This window comes from Drosophila montana, unplaced genomic scaffold (genome assembly GCF_035044405.1).
Source record: "Drosophila montana isolate Dmon_TW-CO22-7 unplaced genomic scaffold, ASM3504440v1 contig_3848_1, whole genome shotgun sequence".
Classification (NCBI taxonomy): Eukaryota; Metazoa; Arthropoda; class Insecta; order Diptera; family Drosophilidae; genus Drosophila; species Drosophila montana.
The window spans coordinates 114445-140602 of NW_026998720.1; the positions used below are offsets into that span (position 1 = coordinate 114445).

At 38.2% G+C, this 26158-nt stretch overlaps 2 protein-coding genes across 2 annotated transcripts; one reads left to right on the forward strand and one right to left on the reverse strand.

The window, feature by feature from the left end:
* The first annotated feature begins 20495 nt into the window (after positions 1-20495).
* On the forward strand, positions 20496-21126 carry LOC135438602 (uncharacterized). Its single transcript, XM_064696968.1, has one exon. The coding sequence runs from the start codon at positions 20649-20651 to the stop codon at positions 21021-21023; it is 375 nt and encodes a 124-aa protein (XP_064553038.1). The 5' UTR covers positions 20496-20648; the 3' UTR covers positions 21024-21126.
* Positions 21127-23156: 2030 nt separating this feature from the next.
* On the reverse strand, positions 23157-24253 carry LOC135438449 (uncharacterized). The gene is made up of 2 exons (XM_064696777.1): positions 24233-24253; positions 23157-24154 (listed from the first exon to the last, which is right to left on the reverse strand). The coding sequence occupies exons 1-2, from the start codon at positions 24251-24253 to the stop codon at positions 23162-23164; spliced, it is 1014 nt and encodes a 337-aa protein (XP_064552847.1). The 3' UTR covers positions 23157-23161.
* Between the last annotated feature and the right edge of the window lie 1905 nt (positions 24254-26158).

Below are 26158 nucleotides of genomic sequence, written 5' to 3' on the forward strand. Positions count from 1 at the left end.
TCAAAGTGGCAGCCATTTAAGCTGTACAAAAGCACAATTGCCAACATTTTCAATGCTCTTCCCCACACCGAAATTGATAGAAAATTGGCAGGCAAAGTGTTTTTAGTTTTGCAACAATTTATTTGTTTTTTTTTTTTATTTTGATTCTCCGTTCGACGTTGCTGTTGCACGTTGGGGGGCGCCGCGAAATAAAACAAATAAATGGCAAAAAAATCGCGCATCGTGGGGAAATTTATTGTTGCATACTTTTCGGCTCAGCGCGCTGGCATGCAAAAATAAAATTGTTGTTGCCACATGTTGGGGCATGTTGTTGGTCTTGTTTATTTTTCGGTTAAACCCAAATATGCATTTTTCATGGGCTGTGCGCCGGCTGCTTCTGCTGCTGCTCTGCTGCTCTTGTTGTTGTTGCCTTTGTTGTTGCACTCCTTTTAATTGTAATAACATTTGTTGGGCACACGATTTAAATTGCATTTATGTTTGGCAATTGGTCTGAGCTCTGCTGCTGTTGCTTGGCTTTTTATATAACTCATACGTCACGTTGGCCGCCGCCGACTGTCGCCGTTGTCGGGATTTTCGCTTTCACAATCTAATAAAAAACGCGCTCGCTGCCGCAAGAATAAATTGAAACAATGGCAACGAAACAAATCAACTGCTCGTCGTCTAGCGAAACGAGGCCAAATTAAATTACAAACTTTTCTTTTAAGCAAGCAATTTAATTGAATTGCTTCATCCACACGCACACACACACACACACACACACAGTAGCTGGAAATTTTGTTGTGTGTGTCTATTGCATTTAAATACGCACACACAGTAAAACTTGTTGGCTTTTGTTAACAAACACAACAATACTATAACTAAAAGTTTCCCAAAATAAAATACTATACGGTTAAACACAGCCTGGGGTTAGAGTTTCTGCAACTGAAAGGCTTTGGCTTTTTTATAGCAAGCTCAATCTGAAGCGTTTTTCTATTAGTTTAAGCTTCGTCAAAGTAGTCATAGGCGTTTAAAATTATAGTAATTTAATTTTTTGGCGATAAAAGACTTTTATATGTTTGCAGCGATTTAATATAATGCTGTCATGATTTATGTTACATATTGAATGAGCTGTCTCCGATCCTTTGTAGTACATATATACATATATTTTTAAATATAGTCTATATCGGCAATGTTTTTCTGTGTGTCTCTCCTTTTCTATGCAAGCTATTCATTTAGTTTAAAAGCTATTTTGATGAGGTTTGTCATCAGTTTGTCTTACTGCTGATGAGCTTGATCGGAGCATTATATCATATAGTGAAATGAAAATATATTGCTCGTAAATTAAGATCCTTTAAAACTTTCTTTCCTTTTACGAATCCTAGCAAATTACTCTTATTTTACATTTATTTAAAAGTGACATTAAATCCTTTTTTTGGGTTATACACATGTATATAGTTTATCAATTTCTGCAACATTGGTCGGTATCATATAAACTGAAAAATAATATTCCAGCAAACCAGCAACATTGTCTGGATAAGTTTAAGACACATATCGCAAAGGGTTCATATATCCTAGCTAGGGTATTTATTATTATTATAACGTGATTAATTATTATACAAAACAAGTAAGAGTTTCTAGTCGGGAGCTCGCGACTAGGGGATACCCTGAACCCTGATACTTGATATATGTAAATGTATATACTATATACTATTTTCGAAGCATGTCAAGTTTGAGCTCATATTATTTGCCGAAATTGCTCATAAAACAGGATTTAGATATTGATTTTCATCGATTACTTGGCATCGGGGCAAGTTATCGAATATCGGAAACAAACTCGATATGCGCGGGGACTAGGAGGGTCTACAGCTAAAATTTCAAGTCTCTAGCTCTTATAGGTTCTGAGATCCTTGCTTTCAGACGGACAGAAGGACATGGCTAAATCGACTCGGCTATTGATGCTGATCAAGAACATATATACTTTATGGGGTCAGATATGCTTCCTTGTGCCTGTTACATACATTTGCACAAATACCATATACCCTGATTACATATAAAAATAATGTAATAACTAAAGGGAGGGAGTGCTAGCTTCTAAGGCCATCGACTCAAAGGTATTTAAACTTTGGCACCTTAAAGATAACTATTCTCTTTTTGATACACATTCAAATACATTTTATATCCATTAAACACTTGTGTAATTATCGTAGAAGTTGTGCCTGCGACTAATCATTAATCAAATGTGTGCTTAAGAATTTAATTAAGTGCCACGCCCACATTTACACCTTTATAATTGACACGTAGACAAAAGACGACTGTTAAGCAATTATTTAAGGCGCACGCATAGTCTATGAGCAAAGGATGTTTTTTGTCAACTGTCTGGAGGGGAGGCGGAGGCGGGGGCAACTGCCGAATGTTGGACCCAAAAACTATGCGAACAATTTTAATGTTAAATGCCAGCCGGTATTAGTGGTTATTGTTGTTGTTGTCGTTGTCGTTGTTGTTGCTGTTTTTATGTAGAGACAACTTTTGATTAAATTAAAATTTATTTTAATTAAACAAGAGTCGCAAATGTCTCATTTACGCTTCGATGATGTGACAGGCAACACACGCGTGTGTCAGAGTGCGTGTGTTTGAATGAGCGTGTGTGCCTGTGTGTGTGTGTGTGTGTTAGTGTGTCTGTTTTTCAATGGCAGCAACAAATTTGCTTTTAGCTCGCATGTTTTGTGGTCTGCTGACAATTTGTACCCGCCCAAAAAAATTCTTTTTGCTGGCATTTTTTTGTTTGCAACAACAACAAAAGCAACAAGCCAAAGTGCGGGTGTGTCCGACTAGGAAATACCCTTTAACCAGCGTCGAATTGCTGTTACAAATACATCCACACTTAAACACACCTATACACCTTACGGAGATTCTTCTTTCCATTGCCCCATACTATGGGAAATGCGTTCTTGAATAACTTCGGTTTTTCAAGTTCGTTATTTTGAAATATATATACGGCGCCTTAATGTGCGTTAAGCAGAGTTTCTTGTATTTACAATCTTCAGAGGAACGGGGGAGTTTTATCTACAAAGTGAAATTTTTAGATCTTTCACTATACGAAAGCCCACATACAACATTTGGCCTCTAGCTCCGAGATATGCTCAGTAAACAGAATATCGATATCGATTCTTATCAATTTCATGGCAACAATCGACAATGATCGATGATTTCAAATGAGCCTGACAAAAGCTTGCGATATATCTAGTATATATGTATATATACTTCCTCTATATACTTCCTTTCGCCTGTTACGTACGTTAGCTGCAAAGCATCGTAACTTTTTTTACGGGGTATAACAAAAGCAACTGCAGCTTTATCTATTTAACAGCCAAAAGTATGCAAACCCGTTGTGGCTGGCAGACAAGAAAGCTAAATGGCGCAGCGTGCAGGTGTTGGTTGGTGGTTGATGGTTGGTTGGGGGCGTGGTTGTATCCACTAAGTGGCGCCTAAGCTCGCGCTTAAGTGCAACTAATTAGCCTAGATTTTGGGCCAAGTACGCATGCAGCTGCTAAAGGCTGCAATAACATGTTAGTTGTTGCTGTTTTTGTTATTGTTGCCTGTTAATTGCGCAACGTTTGCCGCTAAGCAGCGAACGCAGCCAGCGCAAAAACTTTTTGGCATTTGCCACGCGAAACCGGGCTTGTTGTGGCACTTTATTAGCTCTGCTCCTGCTTGGCTTGGCTATTAATTGATGTTATTTATGACTGACAGACGGCAAGACATGCATTTGTTGCTGCTGCTGCTGGTGCTGCTGTGGAGGAGGCGCACCTGCGTCTGGCCATAAGGTGTGCAATGTTATTTTCATTACTTGCAAACTTTGCGTTTACTTTTGCCACACAGCTAGTTGCAAGTGTTTGGCAATTAGATGCAAGCATGTTGAGCATTTCGGCATGCTGCACTCATTAGAAGCTTGTGTGGGAGGCTAAGGTCTTCTGGGGTTAACATTAAAATGCGCTCGCATTAGGCAGCCAGTAGCCAGGCCAACTTACACTTATATCCCATGCAAAGGATTTTTCCCGTGATCTAGATCGCACTAGCTATATATATTTCTTAACAGTATCAACAGTCCACCTATCTGCCTGCTTCTATGCAAACTGATCTCTCAGTTCTAAAACCACTTTCATTTGATTTTAAAATATCTTAACCAAGTTACTTGACTTACCATTTACGAGGTTCAGTAAGGGTTCCAAACATTTCAGCTAAATCCTATCTACTTGGGACTAGTATTCGATGGGAGCAATAGCTCGGATACTAACTTTTTATATAAACTTAAAGAAGGTATATTTATTCTTGATCACCATCTATTACCATGTTATCTGTGTCTGGGCAAACTTGTAGTCCTTTTTTCTATTGCAGGCAGTAGATATGTCGGAGTCGACCAGATCGGACAACTATATCATATCTCTGCTGAAGTAATTATTGTTCGGCAACAAAATTCTGAACATGAATTTTTTTATGTATCTTAATCAAACTCAGCAATGACGATCTTCACTTCGTTCTTAACTTGAAACATCTAATAAGCAACGGAATACTATATCATATAGCTTCTGTTGGAAGCACTTATTTTACACGGATTCTTTTGTATCTGAGCTATATGATATACTACTCCATTGCTAATTAAAGTGCTGCTGGCTCAGTGAAAATATTATAAAATAAGTATAAGCAGCCTTTTCGTTTCTTCAACCCGAGCTCAGCAATTATGAACTGTGAGTAAAATTATGAATATTTAACAACTTTTGTATAATATATATAGTTTAGAATATATAGCTTAGTATATATATTATGGTATATTATGCATAGCATTGTTCTCATAAGCACTCTTTGTCATATGTCTGCAAGGGTATTCAAACGTCGCCATCGTCAAAAAAAAGTAATTTCTCTGTAATTGCTAGAAGCGTGCACTCGTGCATGTCGTCGGAGATTCTGGACGGCGCTGGACTGGACTGCAGGACGTCTCGACTGCTGCAGGCATAAATCACGTGCGCCGCACAAGAAACTTTTGATTTGTGAAATCAAAAGCTATTTGCTGCGCTGCAATCAGCACAAACATTGTAGCAGTAGCAGCAGCAGCAGCAGCAGAAGGCAGGAAAAACTTTTGCTTTTTGGCATTCGTCAGATATGGATGCCAAGCAGCAGCAGCAGTAGCAGCAGCAGCAGTAGCAGTGGCAGCCAAATCTAAATCCAAGTCCATATCCAAGTTCTGTTCTGTCTGAAACTTTTTCTCTTGTTGTAAAGTTTTTAATAGTTTGTTGGCGCTTTCGCTGATTTGCTGTTGCAAAGTTTGTCGCTTTCTTTTCTTATGTTTTGTATGTTTTTGATATTTTTTTTTTTGGCTTAGCAGCTGATTTTAAGCATACAGAGTGTAATTCCCTCGAAATGCATTCGCTAAATTTCAATGGAGCGGCTAATGAAGCGCCTTAAAGCTGGCAGCTCTAAACCAGTCACATTTCACTCAAGTCTCTTAAGCCGCACTCTCCCTAGCCTCCCTCTCTCCCGCTCTATCTCTCTCTTGCTCACTGCGCCTTCTCTGCCAACACACTTAATCTCGCACGTGTCCACTATAATTTGGCTTTAGCCGCACTGCGCTGCGCCCAGAACTATGCTAAAAGAAGCTAAAAGTGTGTCAGACCAACAGCATTTAGCATAGTCACAGCAAGTGCCCGAGACACAAGAAGCACGAGAATTTGTCACAATTCACGTAGGCTGCAGCAACCATAAAAAAATAGAGGAAAACTGTGGAAAAAGTGGAAAATAATCAACTAAAGCTAAGTGCACTGATGGCGCAGCGGCAACTGCGACAAACTGTGCGCACTGCCAAATGAAGAAAGAAACTTCTCATACTATGTGTGCTTTCTCTGTCTCCCACACTGCATCTATTTCACTCTATCTCTCTCTCTCCCACGCTCTCTCTCCCTCTCTCTCTCTCTCATTTTCCCTCTGTGTCACTTAATCTGTGTGTGTTTTGTATACCCTGTTGGCTTGAAAGGGACTCATAAATTTTTGCATATTTTGGCAACTGTAGAAGGACACACCCGAAGATTGACAATTATGTCCACTTCGTGACAGACTCAAGTTCATATTTTCGCTTGAATTTAAGTCCAGATAGTCCTATGACCAACTGAAAAAGGCGAACTGCTGCTTCTTAAGACAATTACAACAGGTTCCTGACAACTTTAATTTGGTTTATTAAAAACACAACAAACAATATTTTGATTGTACGAACAGCTAAGCTTTGTGCAGGGTAACTGTTAGTCGGGCAGGCTCGTGCACTGGCACATGATTTCTTTTTCGTTGCATTCCTTGCAGCATTACGAAAAACTCGTAGAAAAGTAGTTAAACTTAAACTTTTAGCTGCTTTGGCTGACATAATTTCTACTCTGCCCGCCTTTTGAATGATATATACAAAATGCAGTAATAAATTTCCACAAAGTATACAAAAACTTTTTGGCAAAGTATGCCGTCACATATATACACACACACACTTATACACGCACACACAGAGTTATCTGTGTATGTACATATGGTTGGCAGGAAGAGGAGCTGGTAAATGGACTAACTGGCTAATGCGGCGTATGCGCATTAAAGTTGCATTTGCTTCTATGTGGGGGCTCAGATAATTGGCATATTTATATTAAGTTAATATTATTAACACGTTCAACAAGCAGTTTGGAATATCACTAAACAAGAACTTAACAAGCTGACATTCAATTGAATAATAAATATAAAATAAATAAATCATCACGGTTTGACCCAACTCTCTGCCTTCAGCTTCGGTTCTTGAAGCTTAAGCCCAATTGTTGGCTTAAATATTCTTTGGTCATATGTTTTGAAATTGTTTTTAAGCAATTTAGTCAAACAATTGCCCGTTTTCTTGACAGCTTTTTGGTAAGATGAATGCAATGGTTCAGCACAAAGTTATTTGTAGTTTGGGGCTGGGTTGCCAAAAACTTATGTTTATTTATTATTAATTTTACACAGCTGGGTTAGTTTAAGGTTTAGTTCATAGTAAAAAGTTGGAACCCTGGGCTTGCAGTCTTGCACAAAATTATTTTCCTCCTTAAAAAACATATTATATGTATTAATTAATAAGTTTTATTGAATGATCAATCAAATATATATAAGTAACAATATATAAGCTATTTTACGACTAAAAATATATTTTATCTTCTGTACATGGAATTAAATAAACCTATTTTGATTGGAGTTTACGAACAAATATAACTTGAGTCCCAAAGCACGGTTGTAAATCAGGCTTAAATCAAATAATCTATACCATAAATTAATTAAGTAATTTTCTTTTTAAGCTTTTTAAGTCACTTTGCTGAGCTAGTTCCAAATTTGTTTTTAACTCCAATTGAACCAGTTCATGTATCTGATTTATGTACATTTTCTTTTAAAGCAGTTATTTTGCTTGAATCCTTAGTTGAAATAAATATTATGTTGAAATATATTTTTTTGAATAAAAGTCTCAGTTTATACAAATTTTTCTCCCTGCTAAGCGTTCGTCCTGGCTGACCTTCATCGCAGGACATGCTGTTCGTGCACATTTATTTTCATATTAACTGTTGGCTCTATGCTTTATTTACTTGCATTTGAGCCACAAATTGCAGCACATAGTTTAAATGCAGTTAGCCTTCGCGACAGACCCCCTTCTCTCACTCTCTCTCTCTCCCTGTCTCTCTCTCACTCAAGCATTTTGGCCAAGTTCAGGGCATATCAGCACGTGCTGCCCAGATTCATCTCAGTCAGTAGCAGTCAGCGCACAATTTCTCCATTTAAATGAGAAAAAATTGTGGAAAATTTGTAATGCAGGCGTTTCGCTTGCCCCACACCCCGTGTCCCGCTCCAGCTGCTGGTCACGAGCTGTTTTTGTTTTTTGGTTTTGTTTTTGTTTTCCAGGCTTTGCCAGTCAAGTCAAGTAAACATGACGTGCGATGTCTAATTTTTTTACTTTTCTAGTGTTTTTTGTTTTTACTTTTATTTTTGTTCATTTTTTGCGAGGGCTGCGTTCGCTCTCTCGCCAGTCGTTGACTCCGTGAGGCATTGCCCCTCTCTCTTTCTTTCACGCCCGCTCTCTGACTCTCTCTCTCTCTCTCTCTTTCTGTCGTTTTCACGAGCGCAATATTTTACATTTTCATGCATGACGCGTTTAATCACGTGATGCATATGATTTTCAGCCGCTGAGGGCAGACGCAACACTTTTCCCCATTTTCTCAAACTCATATTCATGCATACAATTCCATCAGCATGAATTATTATGCCTTGCATACTTTTTAGCTGCCTCTAGTGTGTGTAGGTGTGTGTGTGTTTGTTTGTGTGTTCGAGTGTGTGGTTGGGCTTAGGTCTTTGGCGCTGTCTGCTGTCTGCTGGTGGCTTTCTGTTTGGTGGCCCTTGGCGCCTTTACGAAATGTCGCCTTTTATATTTTTACTCTATTCGTTTTTCTTGGTTTTGTTTTTAGGTTCTCTTGCAGAGGGTTGGGCAATACTCCAGTCGAAAAGTTGTGGATTAGAGCGTGTAATTTAACTAAAAAGAGCACTTCATATACGACGCATTTGTAAGTGTTTTCGGTGTTTCGGGGCAATGTGCTTTTAATTTCGCTCACTTTTTGGCCAGAGTCGAAAATTCTCATGTAATTTATGTGCTTAACTTTTACACAGTCCGCTTGGCTTCTGGCAGTCACAAAAAATAGTCATAAAAATTCTCGACATTTTCACACTTTTGCGCCTTTTGGCCAAAACTGAAAATGAAAGCGAACAGCCAGCCAGTCCAGCAGCCAACCAGCCAGCCAACATCAACCCAAATATATTCAAGTGAATATTTATGAGCGACAAAAGTAGCATTTGTGCTTTGCATTTTGCTTTTCAAAATGGCAAGCAGCTGTTATACCCTGTAATCATTGCAAATGGACAAGAAGGGATAGATTAACTTTTTGCAAATGTTTGTAACAGGCAGAGGGAAGCATCTTCACTCATCATCAACAGCTGAGTACACCTGACTATAAGGGCTAGAGTCTTTGAACGTAGGTCTTTCTAAAGCCCGCAGATCAAGAGCCTTAAGCTTTGTTACACATTTAAGCCCTGCAAATTTCATATAGTTCGTACTGTCAATACCGAAGTTATTCAAGAACTCATTTCACATTTATACAGTTTGAGGCTAAGAGAGGAAGAAAGAACGCCTTGCTGGGTTTAGGGTATCTGCTGGACGAGCACTCCCGACTAGAGCACTCTTACTTGTTATTGTTGTTGTTGCTGTTGATGTTTCTGCTGCTGGTGCTATTATCCCTACGTTATGGCTGTAAGCAAAAGTCGGCCAAAAGCGACGACCAGCGTCAACAGCTTTTGGCCAGCTTTTGTTGATGCTGTTCTTGTTGTTGTTGTTGCGCTCTCGTTGTCAGCATTTCCGACGCTGATGGGTTTATGCTTTTGGGCTATATTACTTTATTCGCCATTGCTGTCTGTCTCTGTGTGTGTTTGCGTATGTGTGTGTGTGTCGGGCCTCTAACTCTGCGGTTATGCGCCTCACACAAACGCCCATTCATGACTGTCATGAGTTTTCCGCAATTGATGGTCTAATTATGCCGCCAACACTAAATTTCATGACTCCGGTGGTCGAGCCAGTTGTGGGGCTGTCTGTGGCATGCTGGCAGACAGAACGCATGTAATTTAATGGAAAAACATTTGCCACACACACACACATTCAGATACATATGTGCCCAAACTATGACTGAGGGCTGTGTTTGCCAAGTGTGAAAGATACCCATCAGCGATTGCCCTTTAACAGATTGACAGTAAACGCTGGCAAGGATGGCCAGTGCTTCATATTAGAAGGTCAGAGTACAGGCATTATCACTCAAGTACTCGCATTATGGACAGTTTGACAGGAATTGAACAGCAGCTGTGTCCTGTAAACTTTCACTTAGGGTAAAAGCATAAGCCATGCAATTGGTGTTAATTAGATGAATACATTTCATTTAATAAGCTACTTGCGACTTCTACTAGTAATTAACAGTTTGACAGGAATTGCTATACCCTCTTTATTCAAAATGCGTAAGGACCTAATAAGGGGTGTATAACTAAAACTCTATTAACTTAAGAAAATACATTTTTAATTATTTGAAGGGAATTGTTATACAAAATATGTGTCTTATAAACAATTAAAGCGATTGACATTTATAAGCTGTATAAAAAAAAACTTATTGGAGGGTGTCTAATAGATTCTAAAGATTTATTTAAGGCCAGAGAAGTTTTACAAAAGTAGATTTATTGACAGTTTGGTGTAGATTATAATTGCAAAATGGATAATGCATAAAATGGAAGGGCACTTAAATGGGGCTAGTAAATAAAAATTTGTAGAGGGTTTTTAATAAAGCGCAACTTTTGATCAAGATTTTATTTATTATTATTTAAAAAAACACCTTAAAACAAAAATATATATACTAGTTATTGACAGTCTGACAGACATTTTAATACCCAGCTAACATAATGGTACATCAAATAAACGTGATAGAAAATAACACAGGTTATTCAAAGGTAATTCGTTTAACTATAATTAAAAGTTTTATAGACATCACTGAGCTTGGCTAACAAAAAACTATGAGAGTAAATTTAAAAGACAAGTCGAAAGTGTTTCAGAGCAGGGCATTAGGTACCGACACCTTTTAGCTAAACTCTTAATAGGCAAGTTTGGCTATAAAGTATCAGAAGCTTATACATTATACATATACATTGGGTATGTGTGAATAATAAAATAATATAAGCAATCCAGAAGCTCTCAAGACGTTAAAAATGTTTGAATAATTACTCAATAATATTTGGCGATTTAATTACCTTAATCAGGTTTCCGACAGCTTTGTCTTTGTAATAGACGTACCACAAAGTTATGCAAATTATATTGTTCGCACTTAATATTTATGAGAACATATAATTATGTATACAAACGAATGCTAAAATATACGCAAACCAAAAATAAAAAAATACCATTAATTAAATGCAAAAAGATAGAAGAAAAGTGAGTTTAATTTACGAAGATAAACAACGAAGCTGCCTCTCAACAGATTTCTACATAACTCTATAATTTCAAAAGCTAGATAGTTAGTTCTTATCTGTGTTTTCGCGTGGCAGGTTCTATCGAGAGCGGGCGACTAGATATTACTCAAATGTCTTTCAATTGGCAAACATTGGTGTTGAGCGTGTGCCTCAGTCAAATCGGGGCGCAGTTGTTTGAACAGCCGTCGACGCTGACAACAACAAAGTAGGTCGTCTATGGGCATTGCTAAAGCAGGTCAATCTATTGAGCAGCCATTTACTTGCAGTGTGGCTTACACAACCTATATACAGGGTGCTGCCGGTGGCGCCACACAGCTGCCAAATCATGTGACCGCTCAACGTGCACCAGCAGCACAAATTATTAAGGCAACGGAGCAAGAAATCACGGATAGCGATGCGTTGGCGCCATTGTTGCAGCAATTGTTGAGGCAAACTATGCCAAATTGGCAGCAGGAACAGCGGCAGCAACAACAACGACAGCAGCAACCGTTTGTTGAGTATGAAAACTCACAGCCTGTGCAGCTGGCAGGTCAACAACCTCAAATATTGCTAGGGTTCAATGGCGTCAACGTACGTCAGCAGCAGCAGCCACAAACGAGATATATGCCGCAGCGGCAGCAACAACAATTCACTCAGCTGCCAATTCAGCTGCAACAACAGGAATATACAAAATATTTACAAACAGCGCCAAAAATCGCATTGGCGCCGCCTGCAACAGCAACACCAGCAACTCCAACACCCGCAACGCCCGCAACACCCGCAGCAGCTTGGCCGCCCGCAGTTGGTTTTGTGGCGCCAATTGGAAGTTGGGCGAACAGTTTTCAGCCTCCGTAAGCAAACAACTATCAGGCATAATCGTATTTTTTATTATTCATTGTTGTTGCCGCCATTCAAACAATGCATTTATTAATTAGCTCACCTCAAGCGAATAATGCGACTACGGATGCGTTATGCCAGCGCTGCTGCGACCCGGTGGCGCCGCCAGAAACGCCCTGCGCCTGCTGCAACACGAAGCCGCTGCTGAGCGCCACGCTGCTTAAGGCGACAGCTGGTTAGTTGATTTTAATTAAATTGCTTGGCCCGATTAATAAAGATGCGCAGCTGCTGCGAAAAATGTGTTGCATACTTTTCAGCTTCTCGATAGAAGAGAGAGAGTGTGTGTGTGTCGAGTGTTTTATTTAATTGCATGTGGCAGCAGCTGTGGCAAATGTGTGTGTGTGTGTGCGTCAGAAAAGTTTTTACAATATGCGTCTTATCTGTCATCAACGGCAGCCACGCCTCCGTCTGCTGCGTCCAGTTGACTTCTACTGCTGCTGCTGCTGCCGCTGCCGCTGCTGCTACTGCAGCCATGTTGTCCAACTTGAACGGAAAACACAAAAGCGACTCATGCAACTAAAAACAATATCTAAAAATATAAAGCATGCCACAAAAAACCGCAACACTTCATGTTGAGTGCGACGTTGCAAATTGTTTGCCACTGTTTGTGGGCATGTGTGTGTGTGTGTGTGGTTGTGTGTATGTGTGTGCGCTGCGCTGTCAGCATGAAAATAATAAATAAAAAATCTGCTAAAAGTATGCTGTTCGGTGTACTCTGTGTCTGTGTGTCGGTGCATGTGTGTGTGTGTGCGCGACTGTTTCTACTGAAAAATGAAAGTGCTGAAGTGTTGCCCATTGTTTTATGTGAACGCTAAGCGCAATCGCCAGACAGCGTCAACAATGACTCAAGCGAAGAGGATGACGACGTCAGAAAGGTGGCAACAGCACGAGTTTTCTTGTAGCTTTTACCTATCATATGTTTTTCTCTTTTATGAATTGTACAAATTGAATCTGGATGTGAAATGCTTATCAACAGACATTTATCTATTATTTACCTGATGTGGTTTTTTCTTTGTTAATATAATAAATAAATACTTATTATTTTATGAATATTACAAAATGGATCTGGGGAAAATTGCTAAAATTGCTGATCACGAGTTGCTTCGCTCTCTTTCTCTAAAAATGTATTTTCTGTGAATTTGAATTAAATACAACCACGTGATTTTGATTTGCTATTGTATCTGCTAATGTCTTTAATATTATATGTATTTAATTTAAAATTGTATAATTAGCCATCGACATATTGTAGGTTGGTATAAAATCTTTTTAACTTCATGTTTAGAAAATTCATATCTATTACTATTATCTATTACTTATTAGTTTTTGCAGCCAATATATCGCATATAAATTTTCCATACAGTCTATTAATATAAATTTCCAGAGAAAATCATTGGAAAAGCTAAAAACTCAACACGTACATAAGGTCCAAAAAACTTATCACATCTTATAAAAATTCTCTAAAGCTTCCAAATCGAAAAAATAGTGCTATAGAAACAATATTTTTGATAATATATAGAAAACGTTTAGTTTAGAAATTTTATTGTCATTATTATTATTACATATTTTTTATATATATTTTATTTGTTTTGTCAAGAATCGCCCAGCAATTTTGGCAATAACATGGTAGCTTACAAAGAAATAGTTCTTAAAAAATTTTCAAATGTAGAAAGAATGAAATAATACTACAAAATTTTAAAAAAGTAAAATAGTTTAAGCATTTATTATTATTGATGATATTATTATTATTGTAAATAATAATTACATTATATTAAAAGTATAGAATAACGTTTTTATTTTATGTTCATTTGAATCCTAATGAAACGTAGTGACTCGTGCCCAACAACTGACCGAGGGGCAAGTACGACACGAAGTCGAAGTGAAAAAACCAACACAGACTAAGACTATCTAAATAATAGTAAAGAATAAGGGTCTTAATACAAGATGAACAGAATACCCTGTAATTATAGTCTTAAAAGTGGAGCCACAACTGTGGATGCAAGGCAGAGACGTTTGCTTGCGCTGGTCTTTGGATAAGATAACACTATTTCCATACAGTTGGTATTAATACGAGTGCGGATCCCCTTAGATTATAAATAAAAGCAATTATATTGTACAACACGAAACGGTGTTAATTCAATATATAGAAGGACATGGCATATAAAATAATCGAGTTTAGTTGTGGTTAGGCAGCTTTCAAAATGTTAACTACCCAGGCACAGAAACGTCGGCATCCCTTGGTCTGGCCCAAGAAATACATTAAGGAGCTGAGTGCAAAGGCTGCATCATGTCATGGTGTATAGCCTATTTATTACCGAGAGGTAGATGTAATTTCATGCTCGCTGCTCGAAATGGACCATAATCGGGTGGCGTGGCTAATTAAATTCTAAGCATTTGCCAGCAGCTCCAAGTGCAAACACTAAAAAATGTTTTAAATGGCAACAGAGTTGCAAAATCCAGCAACAAAGCGACAAGGCAGAGTCAACAGCCAACAGCCAGCCCCAAGCCTTAACCCGCCAGCTTCTAAGCCCAGCCCCAACTCTCTCCAATTGACAATCTCAATTGCAGATCCTGGACCCACACACGCCCCTATGCAAATGGCAAAGCTGCCTCAGTTTGTGCTGACAGCTTTTGAACTGCCTGCGTTTGTTGTTGTTCATGTTGTTCATGTTGTTGTTGTTGTTGTCGTTGTTGTCGTTGTCATTGCCGTCTAAATTAACCGTTTCGTTACACCAGCGCACTCCTTGCCTATCCTTGTGCGTTACCCGTTGCCAGTTGCCCGGGCTGCTTGACTGACTGGCAGCCTCCAGCCTGAGATGCGACTACGTCTCTTGTTATACACTTGCAGAGGGTATTCCAATTTTGACACTAATTGTGTAACGCATAGTAGGATGCACAGTAGAATATATTCTGGACCAGTATCAATAAGTGTGTCGACTTATGTTCCTCTGTCTTTTTTCATGCAGAGTCGTCAATTGTTTTGTTTGAATTATTATCTTATACAGCTTCAATAGGAATAATAGGTTAAAAATTTAGTTTTTTAATGAATACTTTTTTTATGATGAACAAATTTTGCATTAATTAGTTTTATCATGTTCGTGTTTATTATATAGTTCTATGGGAAGAATTGGTCGAACACTGAGTTTTATTATTTATACTTCTTGATCAAACTTAAGAACCTTGACGTTAGCTATTCTTTTAGAATATCTGAAACCCGTATCGGACTACTATTTTATATGATTTCAACAGGAACAATCGTTCGAAATGGCCATATGCCTAGGCGGGTATTTCGACTTCGGCGTGCCGAAGATAGCTTTGCTTTCTTGTTTAGGTTCAAGTTTGTATGTGGCAGTCGTGCGTGCCCGGGCGCTTGCCAATTGGCGCAATCAGGCAGCGACTTTAGACAACGTCGTCGTCGTCGTCACCGTTGCCGTTGCCGCTGCTGCCACTCGACTGCGACAGTTGGCTTTGTCTTCCTTGGGAGCTGATCCGGGCGCCGCCCTGATTGCCATTTACAATTAGCGCGCGGGTAAACAGAGAAATTGTATGGCCTTTAAAGCGGGCCCACTCTCTAATGAACAAGTCCCCGCCTCAAAGCAGAAAGATGGCATCAGCTCCCTCACCTCACCCTCTCTACCTTTCTCTCTCTCTCTCTCTCTTTCGCTCCCTGTCGCCCTCTCTGTCTTATGTGTGCGCGTAAGTATGGAATTGGAATAATGTACTCGTAATTGGATATGTGATTAATGAGCCATGTGCGCGCTCGCCTTTGACTCATCACAAGTGCTGACTTACCGCTGTCAACGGGTGGTCCCATATCACACACACACACACACACATACACGTACACACATTAAATGCACTCGTTTAAGTATTTCCCGATTAGCTGACCAGGCTACAATTATACAATTATAGAACTCTGATATTTGATTTAAATTTCGATATTTTGTTTGTCCTTTATACACAACTTTAATTGAAGCGGCTTTATTACAGCTGTCGGCTGAGGTTGCAATGTCAGCTTGAGCTGACAACCGAATGTTGCAAGTTGCTGTGGAAATTTGCAGTTAATTATGTCTCAATGGAGCGAGCATTTCTTGTTGTTGTTGCTTCACCTTTTGGCGGCATGCGGCTTAAAGTAAGAGGCATCGATGAAATAAATGTAATTAATGACAATTAAGTGGGCGTGGCAACAGCTATACATGCAACACAAGTAGCCCACTGGACGCTAATGAACCATATTATGGGTTGGCTGCCAATGTGTGCGTGAGTGTGTGTGCGCTTCTTTATTACATTTACGTTTACCTTAAATAATTGCGAAAGCTTAAAGTTGTCAATGGAAGATGCTGTTAATTGGGGTCAGCCAGCTGTTGCAGGGGCAGAAAAAACGACCACAGTAGTTCCATGTGTGCTTCATAAATCTTCAGAATGAATCGGGTCGCTTTTTAACTCGAGTATATATTTTAAATAAGGCGAAAATTGTTAAATATATTCATAAATACTATATGTGCATTGGCCAGAAAACTTTTCTTCATAGGAAGATATCGATTTAATCATATGTTAATTTGACTATTTTTCTGTGTTGTAAATCTCAGAGAAAGTAATTACGTCATTTAATTTTGATGACATATTGATTACATATAGATTTTATAATATTATAGACTATATAAAGATCGAATAAATTTCTAATAAAAGTTAAATACTATTTATCTAAATTCATATCTACAGATATAAATCAATTATATATAAATCAATAATAATAAAATATATAATATTATATATATATATGTTATAACTTTTCTAAAATCCGAAAAGTATCGATTGAAATTCTTTCTATATAATAATATTTTTGTATGATTTTATTATAATAAAACATAGAAAAGTTATGGAAAGATATTAATACTAATTACAGCTTATTCAATATTTCACTAGCTACGAGTTGCAGTCGTTAGGTCGAATTAAGGCTTAATACAATGCATTAATATTGAATTAAATTATTAAATGCAGTTTATCTGCTTGAACATTTAAATGAAATTCAATGCAAATGTTGAGGTTTTGGCTTGAGCATTAAGTTTCTTGCGCTGACCATTGAACAAAGTCTATGATTAAATTAGGGGGCAGCTGGCAAACAGGGGGAAGGGGCGTGTGAGGTGGCACAGAAATTATGTGCACAGTTTGTTGTGGTTGAATTGCATATTAAATCTAATTCGATTTGCATTTACTCTGTGCACCACGATTTCAATGGATAATGATGTGTTGTGCTGCATGGATTGACGCTCTCTTGGGATTGACGTTTATCGGGTCTTGGGTGCAGACTTGGGTGTAGGGGGACCACAGGGCATCTTGCAGCTGGGCGTTGATGCGTCTGGCAAGTTGATGTAATGTTGCGGTCGAGTTTTGAGGCACGTTGCTTTGAGGCTTTTGGCCCGACTGTTGCCAGAGCTCTGTAAATAGTTCAAGCCAGACGGTTATAGGGGCGCTTTGAAATAGCTGAATCTCTTCAAATAATTGAAATTTTGTTGCCGCCAGATGAAAAAAAAATAACAGAGAAAACAAAAAATTATAACTCAAATTCTTGTTGTTTATTGTTGTTTTCATTTTTGGGCTGCTGTCCAGCGTATTTTGTTCTGACGTAAATTGCCAACAAAATATTTGTGCACATTTTTTTACTCGCGGCAGCTCAGCTTCCAAAAACATGTCTTTGATCTCAAACATGTTCAACTGCATCAGCGAAAACAATGAATAAAAAAAGGTTGTGTTAGGCACAAACAACAAAACGTCGCACCAATTTACAATCAACGTAATATGAAATTTACACAAAAATAAAAAAATTCAACAAAAATCGAGTGAAATGTAAGTGCAAAATAAGCCGCAGAGTTTGCCGCTGCTGCTGGAATTATTTACGGAATTCATTATTATTTTCGTAAGCAACAGTGCCAGGCAGAGTGTCGCCCGAATGCAAATGATGCCATCAGTGGGTGGCCCGGGTAAGGTAAGGGTAAGGGTAAGGGTTTTCCAAAACAACACAAAAGCTTGTTGATTCACCCTTACAAAAAAAAGGCAACACACTTATTTTTAATATCTCACATAAATTAATGGAAAGCGGCTCTGATTGACAGTCAATTTTAATTTATATTTATTTCTCTTAGCAGCTTCGCCAAATGAAGTCACATTTGTTCAATTGCATTTTGGTTTCAGATTTCTTATAAGCTATTAATTTAAAAATTAATTATCTTGTTTCTTTATGTTTAAAATTTACGAATCAATCTAAAGCTGTTTATTTAATTTTTTAAATAATTTGTTCTTCATTAGTCTGATATTTTTTAATGTTTTTAGTTCTAGTTGCAAATCTTTGCTGTGCCATCAATAAAAAATTAATGATTTCTTTTTAACATTATTTATTTTTTCCTTTGTATCTAAAGCTGTTTATTCAAATCAAAGATAATAATTATTTCGCCATAATTCTGTTATTTATTTTATGTATTCAGGTCTACTTGCAGATCTCTTATGAATAAAATAATAAAAATCGATAAGAAATTAAGGATTTTATTTGACATTATTTGCGATTCTTCTACATATTTACTTAATAGTTAATATATATAGTCTATATAAATCAATATGAGGCTGATTATTAAAATTGAAGATTTTGTACCATATTTTTGTTCTTGTTCTTTCATTCTACTTCCTTCTATTGACATTATTTGTTATTCTTCTTTATATTAAGTCAATAGTATTTATCGTCTATATAAATCAATAGGAGGCTGATTGTAACAATTGTATTTTTAAATTTTCTCTCAATTTTTTCTTCTATTTAGTTTTTTGTTTATTCTTGTAATTATTTTTATTTTTTCTTAAATTTTTTAGTGTAATTTCCATCTTTTCTACTTTAAAGCAAGATTAACTTGATGTTGTATTTTAAGCATTTTCTTGATAGTTCGTGTTCTTTCATTCTACTTCTTTCTATTGGTTCTCTAATTCCCAAAGTCATTCTCTTACCACGAATAGTTTGTGAACTGGCTCAGCAATTAAATAAACCAAAGTTGTTTTCCTTTCCTTCACAAAACTGAACATCAGAGAATATCAGTTAATTAAAATCGAATTATGCTCCATTCTCGAATACCAATCGTTTTAAAATCTGTGCTAGTTTTAACTTAATGGGCGCTCTTTAATTGGGTTTACGATATCGAAATATATTGTAATAATGCAAACGAGATGCAAGCTGAAGGCAATGCACAGCAAACAGCAAATCCGTAATTAAATAATAATATTAAAATGTCGCATTGTAAAACCTTTTGATTGATGTGCCAATTTGTAAAGTACGTGTGTGTGTGCGTGTGTGTGTGTGCGCGTGTGTGTGTGAGTGTTTTACATATGCATATGTGAGCTGAAATCAAGTGCTTTAACTGCACAAAAGTTCAGTGGTACAAAGCGTGTGTAATTAATATTATTTTTTATTTACATTTAATATGTATGTATTAATTAGCCAATAAGGTAATTGAAGACAGTTGAACAAAGGTGAATAAAAACGCAATCCGAATTTGAATGAATCATTTGCAAATGTGTGCCACAACAAGCTGCATAGTCGCAACAACCTGTCGCAGCTGGATTTGTTTTTGTTTTTGTTTGGTTTTTCGCATTTGCATTTCTTTTGTTTCATACGCAATGAACTTGACATGCAACCTGACGCATGACGCGATTGCTCGACAGTTCCAGCTCCACGCTGCACCGAGCAGCTCCTGGCTGACCTGCGCTGACGTTTGCTGCGTGTGTCAATCACTCCGCTTGTCAGTCAAAGGCAGCAGCCGGCAGCCAGCAGAAAACAGCCAGCGGCAGTCAAATGGTCGTCGCACAGTTGGAAATCGGAGCTTGCGAACCGGATTTACCCAAAACAAACAAAAAATTTATCAAATAACAACGTTGAGTGATCGGGTGCCATCGACTGCGCAATGCTCTGTCGCATAGAGTTTTTCTTGGTGATTCTTAAACTGTAAGTTTAAAGCAGTGAATTTCCAACTGTGACTATTTGCCATATGCGTGTGGGTGGCCTGGGAGGTGGGTACGAGTGGGCGTGGCCTCAATATATTTGGTTCGATTTGCTGCCTATAGTTCTTAGAATGTAGAAGATATAAATTGCCGGATAGAAATATTCATTCCAAGTGGCGTTCATTGCTGAAAGCCAATATACCCGTTTTCAAATCGCGAACAGAGAGTATCAGAAAAAAGCGGCAGTGAAATGTTTTTTCTCTCGACTTGAACTTGATGCGCGCCTTAAATATAAAAACACAACGCTCAGAACATTAGACGTGTTCAAGAGCTTGATTTAAACGTAGCGCGTAAAAAATTCAAGGAACTTGAATTTTAAAAAAAATTGCAAATCATTTATTTATATTGAAAAAAGTTGTAGAAAGTATAAGACGAACAATTTAATCAAGGCATATTAATATAAAATATTTAAGAGAAAAAGGAACAGAACATTTTTTTTTAAAGATGTGTGCGACAAGTTTTAGAAAAATGGTAAGCTTTAAAAATTTGTCACAAAACATTTAAGCGAACTATCAATTTTTCAAACCTAGCTACTCAGCTGCTGTCTAGCCTTGGTGCTGTCCACAAGTCAAGCACTGCCACGGTACAGTAAAAGCTCGTATAAGAGGAACTTTGATCTGAGTGGCGCCAGCAGCGAGACCATCCTTGCCTATGCGTCCAAGCCACAGCAGCCCATGACACTGACGGACAACTATAACCTAATCATGCCCGATTATTACGATCACCATCCGGCGGAGTCTATGCAGCTGCAGAACTTTGCCAACTTCTATGAGGCTGAAATGAGTCCGGGCGCCGATTTGGGCATGGATGAGTCACAGTTTCTGACCAGCACGCCCGTGCGCGAGCCACAGCCCATCAATGCCGAGGAGCAGCATATACGCAAGGAGCTGCATCCGGTTGACATTAGCCGGGAGAAGAAGGCCCTGCAGAAGCTGAAGAAGGGCAACACGAAGCCGCGCGGCGCTGGCTATGCGGAATGGGATCAATTTGATTATGATCTTTATAGCGTCAATCCCGGCGATAACAAAAAGTACAATAACGATTTCTAAATCTGGCAGCGGTTGGGGCAAGTTTCTTGTTATTTCCGAATTTGTTTATTGACGTTTGTTTTTGTTAAGTACTGAAATAAATTATTTATTTATTTGTAAATTGCATTTCGCAAATGTGGTCGGAATGTGGTTTTGAAAGCTTTTGCGGCTGTCGCAACATCTTCGCCTTATTTTTTTTTATAATTAGACTTTTTTTTTGCCAATTTGCCTGACGAAATTAATTATTAGTTGCCTAATTTGTTTAATTGCGCTTGTCATTAGCATTTAGCCAGGCGGCGCGTTTGCCTTTAATTATAGAGAAGACTTTTTTTTTTTTTTTGCGAAATCAATTTTGAACTTCCAGAGTTTCCAATGTCTCCGACGCTTAGTTCAAGTGTCTGTGCTTCCGGTCCCAAAGAGAGCTGTCTGCAAGCCCAGCAGCAGCGGAAGCTGCATCATAAGCGTGGCCCTTGCAAGTACGTTGACACCTTGTTTACTTATGCAGCTCTTGTGGCGCCTCTGCGTTGCAGAGCTTGTGACATTTCCGCTGGACATAGAGTCCACTGTCAGCTCTTGGCCCACAACTAAATATGTGATGAATGGCCAAGCAGCTGCTGGGAATTTTTCTTATACACTTTTTGACGTCATGGGTTAAAACGTGTTTATATTTGGTAACTAACAAAGTCAGCAGCAAACAAAACAAAAAGAGAAGACAAACAAAAAAATCGAAGATATTTCTTGGCGTGTCTCACTCGAATGCTAAACAAATGACTAAGCACGAGTTCTGCGCAGTCTTTGGAGCAGGTTTCGAATTGTTTGGGTTTAACAGCAATCTGATATTGAAAATTTCCCAATTAAGGAGAAAAGAAGAATTTCGTGATGTCAGTAGAAATCATTCTTAATTGTATTTATAGCGCTGCTCGGATGAGTGACCGAGCTATTAAGGTAAATGGACAAATAGAATCCGTTCGAATCTTAGTTTGGTTGTATACAAATAAAATACATTTAACTTACTTAAATGTCTTTTTCCGTGGCCTTGTTTGAATAATTATACAAAAATATATTTAGTTTGTCTTATCCCCTGTTCTTAGCTGTTACTTACCTATTACAATTATTTTTGTTTTGTTTTTTTATTCGAAGTTGAGAGACCTTTTATGGTACTTCTATATCAAGAATTGTAGCTAAACAATTTTATAAGAATACAAAAAATTAAAACAATTTATAGAGCTGTTAGCAACAATGTTGCTTAAGTCTTACTAAAAAAAGTTGCATGCTTTTAGGCTGGTATTAAAATTTTAATTTATTCAAATGTGGGCATTAAATTATCAAACCGAAAACGATACGACGAAAAAATTATGGGAACAAATATTAAAGATAATTTTTTTGGCCGATTAAGTCAATTGAGTCACAAAAAATCAAGTTTTTATTTAATACAAAATATGTAAAAATGTTAAAATGTCTAGCTGCATCGGGTTCTTTATCTTGAAGTAATTTGCGTTGTTTTGATATATATTACGTACGATTCTTTCTATAAAAGTAATAGACGTATTGGGGCTCGTAGCTGCTGTTTCAAATAATTTGATAAACAAAAAATTGTTCTTTTAAAAATTGAGTTTAAGACCAAAAGTTCTCATGGCAGGTATATGTTAAATATAAAATATTTCAAATATTTGTAGTTTTTGGGAAAAATTAAATTCATATTGAAAAATAAAATTAAAGACGTAAGGGATCTCTAGTCTTGAGTGCCCGACTAGAAGATAATCTAAATTGCGATCCGAGCTACCTTTACAAACAATCTAACTTTCTTCTATATATAAACTCATGTAGGGAAATGCATTCTGTAATAGCAATGTTCTTTATAGGCCGATTGTTAACAGACGGACATGGCTAAATCGACCCATCGCCCTATTTAAAAACACATATATATATATTATTTAAAATGGTTGGAGGCGCTTTCTTCGACCTTTTAGATACATTTGCTCATTTTCACATATTTTCTAATTTTCAATGGGTTCGGTGTATAAATCATATTTTTAACTTTGGAAAATAAACACACAAAATAGTTTCAGGAACATTTGAAGGTTGTTCATCTTAAGGGTACTTTATTTGTATTATAAGGCAACTAACAGGTACTAATAAATTCGATTTGGGTATTTAATTTAATTATATGGATACTTGGCCAGCTCCTCTTGGACGTGCGCATAGGTGCGTCTGTCGCGCGGCCGCAGCTGGCCCTGGGCATTCGGTTGGGCGCCCGGCGGCACATAGTTTTCTTTCTGACAGCCACCTTTAGCTGGCTGTGTTTGCGCACGCGCCGTCTGCAACAGTTGATGGTGATCGGTATCAATCTGTCCCGGATTCAGATTCAGTTGCTGGCACTGCCCGTTCGGCTGGCAGTTGGTCACATAGCGTTGATAGCTGCGCGTATCTCCGGGCACAGACTGCTTGTAGTTATACGTATCCAGTGCGGCATTCGGCGATTGGGCGTTGTAGTCGCCCACACGGGTCGGTTCCGTTGAGTGTCCACTCTCGGCGGGCAACGGGCCCGAGCCGTGACCAGCATCCAGTACGCGTTCACCCTGCGGCAGCGTGACAACGGCATAAGGCAGTGGATTGCTATAGTGTGGCGAATGTGGCTGCTCCTGTGGCGGACCATAGCTGGCGGTTGGCTGCGTTTGAGTTGCGGTGGCGACTGTCAAGGCCTGTGGCTGCCTATAATAGCTGTCAGCTGTCTGCTGCCCGTTGCTTTGTGCCTGCGCCTGAGTGTAGTAGGTAACGGACCCACCTGGGACAGGTGATGGCGGTGCTGGCGGCGTCAGGCCAACTGGGACAGCTTGGTAGTTGGTGTTAACTAGCAGAGGATTCTGGTACTGCGAGCTGGACAATTGCTGCTGCGGTTGCTGCACATGATGTTGGAATTGCCTCTGTGGCTGCCGCTGATGGCCAGGCACAGCGTACGTTTCATGTGCCACATAGATTGCTGGCGATTTGTGCGTTTGCAGCTCATAAGTGCGTCCATGCGGTCCAAAGGTCTGTACTATAAACTTGGTCGGCGGCTGACGGGCTGCCGGGCGCTGTGGCGTCAGGTGGAATGGAAACTGCGGGCGCGGATAATGATAATCTTGCGACTGGGCGCAGGTCATCAACGACAACTAAATTAATTTATGGACAAACATATAAATTTTAATGAGGTAGTCATTGATGGCCCATTCAGGCAGAGCACAGCTTACCGCCAAGACGAGCAGCAACATGTTGGCCATCAAATGAACAGAGATTCGGTTTAAGATATTCAGACTGTGTTTTGTGTTGTGCACGCCTCGCCGACTGGCAAATGATTGAGCCAGACGCTGCGAAGATCACCTGGTTGGACTTCTTTCAAAGAAGAGTCAACAGAGCAGCAGCTCAAGCAGCAGCAATAGCTGGCAGCAGCGACATCGGCCAGAAACTTGTTTGGCTATTGAGCTGTAATTGTGTTGGCAGCGGCGTCGCGTGGCTTTTGATTTGTTGTAACACTTTTAAATTTCATAATTTCTTTTTGTCTATATATCTGCACACACATTATATATATATATATATATATATATATTTATTATACAGTATCTTGTTGATGTTTTCGTCGTTGACCACTTCAACGTTCGTTTGCTTGTGGCATAATTTTGCTATCACTCACGTCTGGTTTTGTCATCGTTAAGGAGCCAACTTTTGCTTTGGCCCATGCAAAGAAATCATTTCGTGAGGGCCGTGAAAATGTTTTCCGCTCATGATACCCTGTATGCATTGAGAAATTGGAAGTAGGGTATTATCACTTTGTACCAATGCATGTAATAGACAGAGGGAGGTTTACATATTATTGTTCAGCAACAATAGCCAAGTCGCTCTACCCGTCTGTCTGTCCGTGTCCACTTCAAAATAGACATTTAATATAATAAATTATCGATAACTTGAACTACAAAATTTGGTATATATACACATTTCGGTATCATATTTAGGATTAGAAAATTTCAAAGATCGGACTATAAGTACTGAAATTATTAAAGACCACATTTTTGATAGTGTGTCGACAAACGAAGATGAAGTATGTTATGTGTGAGAATGTGTGCTTTTATGTATGTATAAATAGAAGATAGCTTTTTGGGAGCTCAGCGCTGAATGCAAGATATCTCATAGTCGGGCACTACCGAGTAGATCCCTTTAATTGTTTTGTTTTTTGTCTCATTCTGCCTTTTTGCCTTTCCGCTTTTAACCACTTTATGGTTTAATTTACCATCTTACCCAGGCATCATTATTGTACATTTCTACGTATTGACTTTATGTGTGTAAAGATCATGTTGATCCAGTCAAAAGTAAAAGTGCGATTCCGGCGACCTTAACGATGAGGTCTGCTTTGTTTTTGTTGTTTGTATACAAATAAATTTGCATTAATTTTGTTTAGGGGATTTTTGGTTTTTCATTTGATGAAGCCAACAGAGAAATCAAATGATTTAAATGCAGGCGTGTCGGTACATTTGATTTATGTCTGCGCGATTAAAATGATATTGCTATACGTCTACTGAAAATGCTCCTCAGCTCAAATTTAAATTTCTTCTGAAACTCACGTCATTGATACAATTGCATGTCTTAGGCCCGTTTATGGGTCAGGTCAAAGTTTGTTGTAGCCATTAATTGGGCACATACTAAATATGGAAATGACAAATGTTAAGATAATTATTTTATTTTGTGAAAACTGGTTTCATCATATGATATTTGTATGCGATACCCACAATATATGTGTATATAAGACAAATTTTATAATTTATTTACAACAAAATGTATATATCTGGCGCGCATGAATGGTCGATTCATTCGATTGGCAAAAATTATTATAATTTACGACTTTTAATTGTTTTGTTGCGGTTTATACTCCGCTCACACACTGAAAAGGAGTGTATTGGCTGTGTTTATTTCGCTTTTATTTCCTTATTTTCGACTTTTTGTATGTTGTTGCGGTTAATACTCTGCTCAAATAGGGAACATAAGTATATTAGTTTTGGCTATATTTCTTTGCGAGAGAACTTTTGTATTTTTTTTTGGCCTCAACTGCAGCTAGAGTCTCTATATAGAATATACTTGTTAATAACAAGTCATAAAAATTAGATAATCATAAAAGCTATTAAATT

Excerpts from the sequence above, each read along its gene's own strand:
- LOC135438602 (XM_064696968.1), top strand. The coding sequence starts at position 20,649 with ATGACACTGACGGACAACTATAACCTAATCATGCCCGATTATTACGAT.
- LOC135438449 (XM_064696777.1), bottom strand. The coding sequence starts at position 24,253 with ATGTTGCTGCTCGTCTTGGCG. Across the intron at positions 24,155-24,232 it reads TGTTGCTGCTCGTCTTGGCG|TTGTCGTTGATGACCTGCGC; the intron begins GTAAGCTGTGCT and ends AAATTAATTTAG.